This window comes from Toxorhynchites rutilus, chromosome 3 (assembly GCF_029784135.1).
Source record: "Toxorhynchites rutilus septentrionalis strain SRP chromosome 3, ASM2978413v1, whole genome shotgun sequence".
Lineage (NCBI taxonomy): Eukaryota > Metazoa > Arthropoda > Insecta > Diptera > Culicidae > Toxorhynchites > Toxorhynchites rutilus.
Genome location: NC_073746.1, coordinates 83,933,855 through 83,943,427, shown reverse-complemented (window position 1 = coordinate 83,943,427; position 9,573 = coordinate 83,933,855). Strand labels below are relative to the sequence as shown.

Genomic DNA, 9,573 nt, shown 5'->3' with positions numbered 1-9,573 from the left:
AGAGCGTACGACCAAGACGGGTCTATGGTACTAGGTGAGGCCGTTTCGTCACTAAGTGGGTTAGGGGAGCGGTATATGAAAACAGCACGGAAGAAAGTAGAAGGGGAATTATTTCCTTGTAGCGTGAAAGAGACAGACTGATCACCAGCGAGCTTCGGCAATAGCGTATTGTGTTTTGTTTACAAACAAAACACAGTAGACTTCCAAGATGGCTGAAGAGTGGTTTTAGCAAGTTGGCCCACCTTAGTATATACTTCTAGGCGCCTTGCGTACGACGACGAGTGAATGACAAAAAAAAAAATAAAGAAGAGGGTAAAGTCATCCCAATATTCGTGCACGAAGCTAAAAAGAGCAGTGGAATAGGCCAATTTTGTAATTTTTGCAGTGAATTATTCCTCATATAGCACCCGGAAGGATCCCTAATTGTATCTTGTATAAAATCCGCTGGAAAAATGTTCACAGTGAATTCTCATCAGCACGTAAGTTGAATGAAATGGCAGTTCGGTGTGTTGTACGATTTCACAAACTGACATCAGAAGGACAGAGTGCAGTGCAAATATGTTACAGCGTACTTGTTTTTGTTTTTTCAGCAATTGCTTTTTCACCTTTCACAAATAACACCGCGACATAGTAATATTGCATTCAAGAAGCAGAGCAAGCACCATCAAATACCGAATGCACAGCAAGGCAAAGAAGCTTCCTTTTTGGCTCAGCAAGATTTTGTACCCCGTCTCAAGCGGTCACTGGTCCAGTTTTACACCGACAGTTTCCGGCAATCGGTCGAACATTCGTCAGCGCTGTCCGACGCCCCTATTGCCGCAAAAAGTAACGCAGCAGAGCTGTTTGAGCTGAAACTGCCTCGCCGGATCGAGCGTAACTTGTTGAAACACTTCAGCAACATTCAGGTGGTCACAAGTGGCCACGAAAACGTTCCGTGGAGTATAAGTCTAACGCCTAAACCACGTAAGGGCAAATCGAAAGGAGAGCCACAAGAGACGATTTTCTTCAATGGACAAGCCGTGCAGAAGATCGTGCAAAATTTGCTCGCGCAACACTGCAGTGTGGCCTATGTCCAGCAGCGGGGGTTCAAAACCGTCCGTTCCATTAGCGCTGAGATGAAAAGAAATCCGGGCTTGTTCAGTCGGGTTAAAGATACGCTAGGTAAAGGAAGCTTCGATTATTGTTACGATTCATTGTATCTTGATTTGTGTTTGCAGCTGCTCCGACCGCGCCGCAAATCTCCCACAAGTATGAACCGGTTCCGTTCAACACGCAAACAATTACGGCCCAACAGTACAGTGAACCGTTCAACAAGTTGTTGACTGATGTAAATGATCCGTCGCTGACGGAAGAGCACAGGCAACGCTTGAAGATTGCTTTCGCCGAAGGATATCTGACCGCTTCGCACCCCGAGCATGCCAACCGTTCGGGGAAGGCAATGCGTTACCTCAAGGTTCTCCAGCAGCTGCTGATTATTGTCGTGTTCATCGGGATCTTCATAAGCCTGTTTGTATCGACGAATGGGTCCGTTTTCAGGTCTGCCATTAAAGCGAATTTGTGTTTAAGATTTTTTTTCTTCATTTTGTTCGGCTTTTATACTGACAATGCTTTTATGTATCTTGATGCAAAACATGGTTTAATCCTTTCAGTAGAATACAAATTGGCAACCAGGTGGAGGTAGACCCGGAGGATATTTCGGTGACTTTCGAGGACGTTAAGGGATGCGACGAAGCTAAACAGGAGCTGAAGGAAGTGGTCGAGTTTCTGAAGAATCCGGATAAATTCAGCAACTTGGGAGGCAAACTACCGAAGGGGGTTCTTCTGGTGGGTCCACCCGGTACCGGTAAGACACTGCTTGCACGCGCCGTGGCTGGGGAGGCAGGTGTTCCATTTTTCCATGCTGCCGGGCCGGAATTCGACGAAGTGCTCGTAGGCCAGGGCGCACGCCGTGTCAGGGATTTGTTCAGTAAGTTCGAATAATGTTTAGGTGGGTACACAAATTACTTGCGCTGAAATGCGGTTTTTGGACCCCCTCCCCTCTGAGTAACAAAACGTAACGCAAAACAAACCCATCCCTCTTATGTTACGCTTACATAATATGTACACAAAGTTAAAGTCGTTTGGAAAGTTTTCATAACACTTGCTTTTTTAACAATGAAAATGTCAATGTAAAAAAACAGACATCTACCCAGATCGGAATCAAATGTTCATACAGAAGTTCCTTATATGTAAGTGGCGACTTCGAAAGAACTTTCGACAAGTTCATAGAATTTCTAACAGGCAAAAAATTAATGCTCACATCTGTTGGGGTGGGAGTCATCTGGCATTTAGCTTAGTGCAGCGGGACTCAACCTTATATTCAGAGGGGCCACGAACACGTTTGAGTCACATTTAGTGGCGTGGCAGCGTCGACAACAACCGGTGTAGAACAAATTTTCACATTCAGCTTTCCACCGAAGAACGCAGCTCTCACCACTGGTAAATACCTTCATCGAAACAAAGCTTGAATTCATGAAAATTAATTGATCGAACGGAAAAAGTCACCAATATCTCATCCACGGTTTGTCAGTCATCTTGCTAGGGATCAGGTGGCAAAGTGGCTTCCCAAATGGCTATTCTCAAGGCCCTGTTTTTTATTTAGTTTTCCAAATTGGCCTTTAATGCTAGAAGCGAATTAACTGAAAATGTCTGAGAGCCCGAGAAAATCTCTATTATTCAGATTATCCAGCAAAAAATATAAAAATCATTTCACTTTTGATTACTTCGTATATTATTATAGAATGGATATTTTTTTCAAAACCACCCTTTAGTGGAAAGTTTTGGTTGCCCCGAAAAGGACCGATGGATTTGCGTGGTATTTTTTAGAAGCAGTTGAAGATGGGTGTTTCATGAATCATTCTTGTTCTCGCGAGAACAATGCCTACACGTGATTTGTGTCTTCATTGCCAATGCACGTAGCACACTCAGTATTCATCGCGAATATTCTTCTCGTTTTAGCCACAATGCGACCTGAGGCGATTACATATTTGTTCCTCCACCGCCGTTATCTATTTGATAACGCATAAAATCAACAATTCGTACGGGCGATTCCATCACACACAACCAATCTGTATGCGGTATGAAAACGCGGTACGCCCTATTTTATATTTCTCTTCTGCTTCATTTCTGCCCCTGCATTATGCGTACTTCGCGCATATTCTGAGGATGCATTCAGAGGCGACATTTTTGTTCGGCCGTTCACACGGAAGCATAATAGAAACTAAGTTTGACCAGAGCTAGCATAATATTTATAGTGCTTTCACGGCCTTCCGACGACTCGAATAAACCACTGACCAATCTTTATTTCGATTTGGCTTTCAAGCATATTTTTAGCTTTTTGTAATTCCACCAATATTTATAGAAATTTTGGGAATTGAACAGCTTGCTTTCAGAGCAGTTTGTGAGGCATGGAAAAAAAGTTTTTGGGTCAATAAGTAAACATCATTTCACTTCGTTCAACCGACAAAGAGGTAATCATGCTCCAATCTTTGCACCCCAAACGTAACGCTCTCGTTTTCAAAACTTTATACTTACATTCCAGTAAAGATGCAGAAAAACAGATGTGGTGAAAATACAGAAGCACTCTTCACTAGACGACTTGAAAATCGACGCGGTGCCTCCACCGAACCAAATTGCCTTCAGCCTTTAAAAAAGCCAGTTTGGAAAACTAAACATAACTCTTGGCTTTGTGGCCTTTTCTTTTTTGGAAAACCCCACTGTGCCCTGTTTCCTGATTTGGCACCATTCGTTCATACATACGTGTTGGCTCTATCCTTCCGTTTGCCGCTTGATGCTTTAATTTCACGAAACTGTCTGGCTGCTGATAAGCCCATTACAACACGTGCTTTATCATCTTGGCTTAGGAAACACACCTATTTCAGTCCCAGAATCGAAGCTAGCTGCTTAAGTTAAAAGGGGGGCGTTGATTTATTTATGAATAAAATGGAATTTTGTTACGTAACGATTTCGGCTACCCACTCCCCCCTTTGTCACATTAAGTAACGCAACCTCGATCCCCTTCCCCCCTTCTCGCGTTACGTAATTTGTGCACGACGCCTTATGGAATAGATGCAAAAAACTAATTATGAAACATTGTTTAACAGAGGCTGCCAAGGAACGTGCTCCATGTGTGATTTTTATCGACGAAATTGACTCAGTCGGTGCGAAGCGTACCAACTCCGTGCTTCATCCCTATGCCAATCAAACCATCAATCAGTTGCTCTCGGAAATGGATGGCTTCCAGCAGAACGAAGGCGTAATTGTGCTAGGGGCGACAAATCGTCGGGACGATTTGGACCAAGCTCTACTGAGACCGGGTCGTTTCGATGTTGAAGTGGTAGTTCCGACGCCAGATTTCACAGGTCGAAAAGAGATTCTCACCTACTATCTGAGTAAAATTTTGAGCAAGGAAATCAACACCGATCAGCTGGCGAGGGGCACAACCGGATTCACCGGTGCTGATATCGAGAATATGGTTAACCAGGCTGCTTTGAGGTAGACAAATCGCATTTGTCGTGCAATGGAGCTGATACCAGCTTAACCATTCATTTTTAGGGCCGCTATTGATGGAGCAGAAGTGGTTACGATGAAGCATTTGGAGAATGCCAGAGATAAAGTTTTGATGGGTCCCGAACGGAAGTCTCGTTTGCCGGACGAGGATGCAAATAAAATTACCGCATATCACGAGGGCGGACATGCGATTGTGGCCTATTACACCAAGGTAACTCGAAATGAAAAATAGATCAACTCTATCTAATCTATAAATTAATTCCATTCATCCGCAGGAATCGCATCCACTGCATAAAGTGACAATCATGCCACGCGGACCATCGCTGGGTCATACCGCCTACATCCCAGAGAAGGAACGCTATCATGTCACCAAGCAGCAGTTGCTCGCCATGATGGACACCATGATGGGCGGACGAGCGGCAGAAGAACTTATCTTCGGAGCGGATAAAATCACCTCTGGTTCGATTGAAAACTCGATTCAATTGTTGAAGCAAATTCAAAAATTCTACTATTTCCCTCCCTTCACAGGAGCCAGCAGTGATCTGAAGCAGGCAACCTCGATTGCATCGCACATGGTTCGCGATTGGGGTATGTCCGAGAAGGTTGGCTTGCGTACGATCGAAACGGCCAAAGGTTTCGGGGCTCCTTCGGAGCTTCTTGCATCCACTACGGTGGAGAATGTGGACGGTGAGATCAAGAAAATCCTCAGCGATAGCTACGAGCGAGCCAAGACGATCCTGAAGCAGCATGCCAAGGAACACAAAGCCCTCGCGGAAGCGCTCCTTAAGTATGAAACGCTCGATGCGGAGGATATCAAAGCGATCCTGGGCGGTGAAAAGCTTCCGGCCGAAGAACACCGAACAGGTTGAGTGGGGGGTAGAAGTGAGGGTGAGGTTACTCCTTAGCGTGAAAGTAACAAAGGAAACACTTAATTCTGTACTCTGCTGGCTAAATCCCATATAATACAAGTAAAAATTAGAAGTGTATGAGGAAAATATATTCAATCACCGCTTCCTGCTCTTTAAATATACGAATAATTATATTATATTGTTGGAAACAAAGGAGTGCATACCAGCCGTCTTTCGAAGTTATCTCGCATTAACAAATGAAATGAAAAATAAAGTTGATTTGGACTCATTTGGTATGTAGAATTCAGGACAGTGAAAGCTGATGTGTGTGAGAAAATTATTCCAAAAAATAAAACAATAAATGCAAATTGTTATTTCCTGAGTTATTATGTTGTCTTTAACATGGAATTCCTTCCTCCAGATAGATTATGTATTACTCATTCTTATGTGTTACACATTATTTATATACAACTGCGAATCTGGTGCGCGTGAATCGCTTGCTAGAAATGAAAATGCAGCGTTCATTCTACGGACGATGTGGATAGAGAAATTTGCAATTTAAGGGGAAGGTAGAAGGAAGCCATTGTAGTAGTGTAGGTAAAACCACGTGTAAAAATTGGGTAATAGTGTTTGTGAGAGAAGAGCAAAGCACACGTAAATGGATCAATCCACTTATCAGACTGTGTGGCGCTTCATTTCCACGACACTTTGAATACATTTGAAAAAAATCAATTATTCAATAATAAAGTAAAATGTATGATCGATATGTTCCGATGAGCAATTGCAAATATAAATATATATAGAAGATGCATTTGCATATGAAGTAAAATTGTGATTATACGCGATCTTAACATGAGCAAATTTATAACACATGCGAATTGGGGCTCCTTTGATATTAACAAGTTCTTCTGCACAGTATGCAAACAAAATCATTGCGGAAAATTGAAAAATGGAAATTTAACTTTCAGAGTACTAGCTTGAGTTTTCCGACGTTTTTCACTATACAGTGCGACAGCAGATGAAAATTTAATATCTTGTGAGTAATTGATTAGAGTTTGATTGATATTACTTGATGGGAAGTATGTGAAAACGATCATTTTCTCCACACTGTTTCGCAAAATTATTGATTTTCGGGCGAGGGGTGAGGGAGGGAGATGAAAGAAATGGGCGCCATGTGGCAGGCATTTGTGGCTAGCGACCCGATAAAAATGAGTGATGAGTGTTTTCTTCATCCAAAATATATATTTTTATTGAGGCTCATATGGCGTTAGCCTGACGGGGCCGGGATTTCAATATTTCGACAATGTTTGCCTTACAACTATGTTAGTAATATGTAACCAATTACTCGCGGTTGGCTCGAGGTTAGTGTTAGAAGCGTTCTCATAATTGCGATGTTGCAGTCTCCAATGCTCTGTACGTGTGCCCGACACGGATACTTCCTGACAGCTGACCATTAATCAGCAACGCCTCCCAGGTATGTACCCCATATCTAGTGTGGTGCGTCTTCTCGACTCGAGGAATCCAGGATAGAATGGTCACTAGCCGGCGCAATCATCAGCTCGTGTAGAGTTGTCATGAGCGGTACAACCATTGGCTCTTGTTGAATGATCAGTAGACTGCATTCGACCCGTGTATTTGTAAAGAGTGTGTGTATGTATTGCCGCGACTAAGTAAAAGTTAATAGACCGGATAGGAGGGATATGAAACAGGGACACAACGAAGGAAACATAATTAAACGTTAATATCGGTGTTTCTGAGGAACAGGTATAGATGAAGCAGAAGATCAGGATCACGGCACGAGTGATGAGTGATGTTTGTTACTTATTGACCCAAAAATTTGTTACAACAAAGCACACTATTGAAATCCCAAAAATCTGTAAATATAGGTATCCATTTGGGATTTCAATAGTTTGTTTGGAATGCCATCTCAGTCATGATTGGCCAGCAGTTGATGCTTGTCATCGGCCACCAAATCTTTCGGCTAAAGAATTATTAATTTTCAAATTTCGATATATTCTAAACCAGTAATCCCAAGTAACGAGTGCTTGTGTGAATCTAGGAATATGTTCGGATTTATTGGTAATGATTTTTTTTTATCCAAAATATATATTTTATTGAGCTGGTAATGATGATCATGATGTTTCAAAATTTCTCAGTTCATTCGCCTCGATCCTTGAAAAAGACCAATTTGGAAAACTGAGCTAAACAGCCGTCTTTGTAGAAGGCCAAGCGGAAAGCCTCGTTTCCACTGCCTGGATTACTGATAAATCGTGAGTGACCCATTGGTGATTTTTATCCGATCGACAATTAAATTTAAGTAATTTCAATTTTTTCAAAATTCAAGTAATTTCAAATTGCAGCGCATTTCTAGCCGGATTTTTCAGTGCTGAGAGCTGTTTTCATCGATGGAAAACAGAATGTGAAAATTTATACCGCAGCGTTTCCTGTCGCCACTACCCCCACAACACAACCGATTCGGTTCGGATTTCCTGTTACTGTTCTGCGTGTTCCTTGGAGCGTTGAGTTAAGAAACTACTTTGGTATTCAATTCAAAGTACAGTGTTTCAATGTCACTCTACGCAGCGAGCAATCAACAGCAACATGGTTATACTGAGAGTATGAGAGTAGTACTAACTGTTTAAATTGACGTTTCATTGCTTCGCGAAGCGTTTGCGACCCTCACTCAGTGAAAGCATAATGATTGTTCTCGTGACAATGATTTCATAGCTCTACGTTAATAATGCCGTCATGTCTTGGACACTACCCTCTTTTATATTTAAAAAAAAATTGCGGCCCTCGTCACCATGATTAACGTGTGTTTGTGGCTCCTATGAAGAAAAGGTTGAGTACTACTGCCCTAGGGGATTACTGGTCCTATCAGTAATAGAAAAAAATTGGATACCAAATGTACTAAAATTGCTTTAGCTCGGTTAAAAAACAGCAATGTGTAAATAATTGATTTAATTAATTTGTTATTGAAATTTACGTTATTTTCGCATAACAAAAACATTGGTTAAATTACAGAAAAATAAATTCCTCAAATTATATTTCATACCTGTTGTCGCACTCAATGCAAAACATACAAAACGTTTAGTGGAAACCTTCTGTTCATCCAATTCCACGATACAATGTACAGTATTGAATTCTGGTAACGACACTTCAGTTTAGCATCCAATTATTCCAAAACAAATTACAGTAGAACCCCGAATATCCACGGAATAGTCTGGTTAGCTCACCGCAAATAACGAAAATCGCGGATAACGCAATAATAGACTAAAAATGAGGTTCAAACACGAAAAGTTTGAAGAAACTTTTAATATTGGAACACTTTGATTTTAAATGAGGATGGATTTTTTTGCACCCGTCAGTGTACTCGTACTTTGATCGTTGAAGATTTTGAGGAGAGTGGTTTGCCCTAGCAGGGATAGCAACCTCCGCTGAATGAATTCGGAGTCATATCCAGTGATTGAGGACAATTCCGCAAAATATTCCCTGAGTGAGTTTGCTGTATCTGTCGGGGTTGTGTCCCATTCACCCGGAACACGTTTACCCGAAACACACTTACCCGAATGCAACATATACCCGAATGGAATGTTTACCCGAATGAGACGGAAAGATTCCAACAAATCAGATTATGAGTTTCGTCGAATCTCTTGTTGATAAATACGATTAAATCAAAGCAACTTGAAAAAGTAACAAAAATACGAAGTGAAATGAAAAATTTTAAAAAATTCAAATACCAGAGTGCAAAAAATACCCGAATGTAACAAATTCCCGAATGCGACATTTACCCGAATGGAATGTTTACCCGAATGAGACGGAAAGATTCCAACAAATCAGATTATGAGTTTCGTCGAATCTCTTGTTGATAAATACGATTAAATCAAAGCAACTTGAAAAAGTAACAAAAATACGAAGTGAAATGAAAAATTTTAATGAGGAAATTTGAAAATGATTTTGAAGACTTCGCGGTGTCATTTTTAAAAATTAGGTAGACACAATTGACATGCCGTCTTTTTTCCTTTCAGTATTGATCTTTAAGGCCCTAAGATCATTCAAAAATGAGCATGGGTTATGGAATACTTCTAAAATTAAGCAGGTAATTTTAATCTTTTCACTACGAAAGGCGTGTATATACGCTCTCGCCGGTCTTTGACTTCTTCACAACAGTATGTAG

At 41.3% G+C, this 9,573-nt stretch overlaps 1 protein-coding gene across 2 annotated transcripts; it reads left to right on the top strand.

The window, feature by feature from the left end:
- The first annotated feature begins 259 nt into the window (after positions 1-259).
- On the top strand, positions 260-5,778 carry LOC129779126 (ATP-dependent zinc metalloprotease YME1L). Of its 2 annotated transcripts, none has more exons than XM_055786402.1 (8): positions 260-479; positions 591-1,161; positions 1,218-1,536; positions 1,653-1,966; positions 4,143-4,533; positions 4,594-4,759; positions 4,824-5,007; positions 5,077-5,778. In XM_055786402.1, exons 1-8 carry the CDS (start codon positions 453-455, stop codon positions 5,415-5,417), a joined length of 2,313 nt encoding a protein of 770 aa, XP_055642377.1. In that variant the 5' UTR covers positions 260-452; the 3' UTR covers positions 5,418-5,778. The 2 variants fall into 2 exon arrangements, with proteins under 2 accessions (XP_055642377.1, XP_055642376.1); XM_055786401.1 differs by having other exon boundaries at positions 1,650-1,966.
- Positions 5,779-9,573: the final 3,795 nt, after the last annotated feature.

What these genes read in the sequence shown, in the direction of transcription:
- LOC129779126 (XM_055786401.1), top strand. Translation starts at nt 453, where the DNA reads ATGTTCACAGTGAATTCTCATCAGCAC. An exon ending in ACGAATGGGTCCGTTTTCAG is followed by an intron (nt 1,537 to 1,649) that starts GTCTGCCATTAA and finishes TAATCCTTTCAG; the next exon opens with TAGAATACAAATTGGCAACC. An exon ending in CCGTGTCAGGGATTTGTTCA is followed by an intron (nt 1,967 to 4,142) that starts GTAAGTTCGAAT and finishes ATTGTTTAACAG; the next exon opens with AGGCTGCCAAGGAACGTGCT.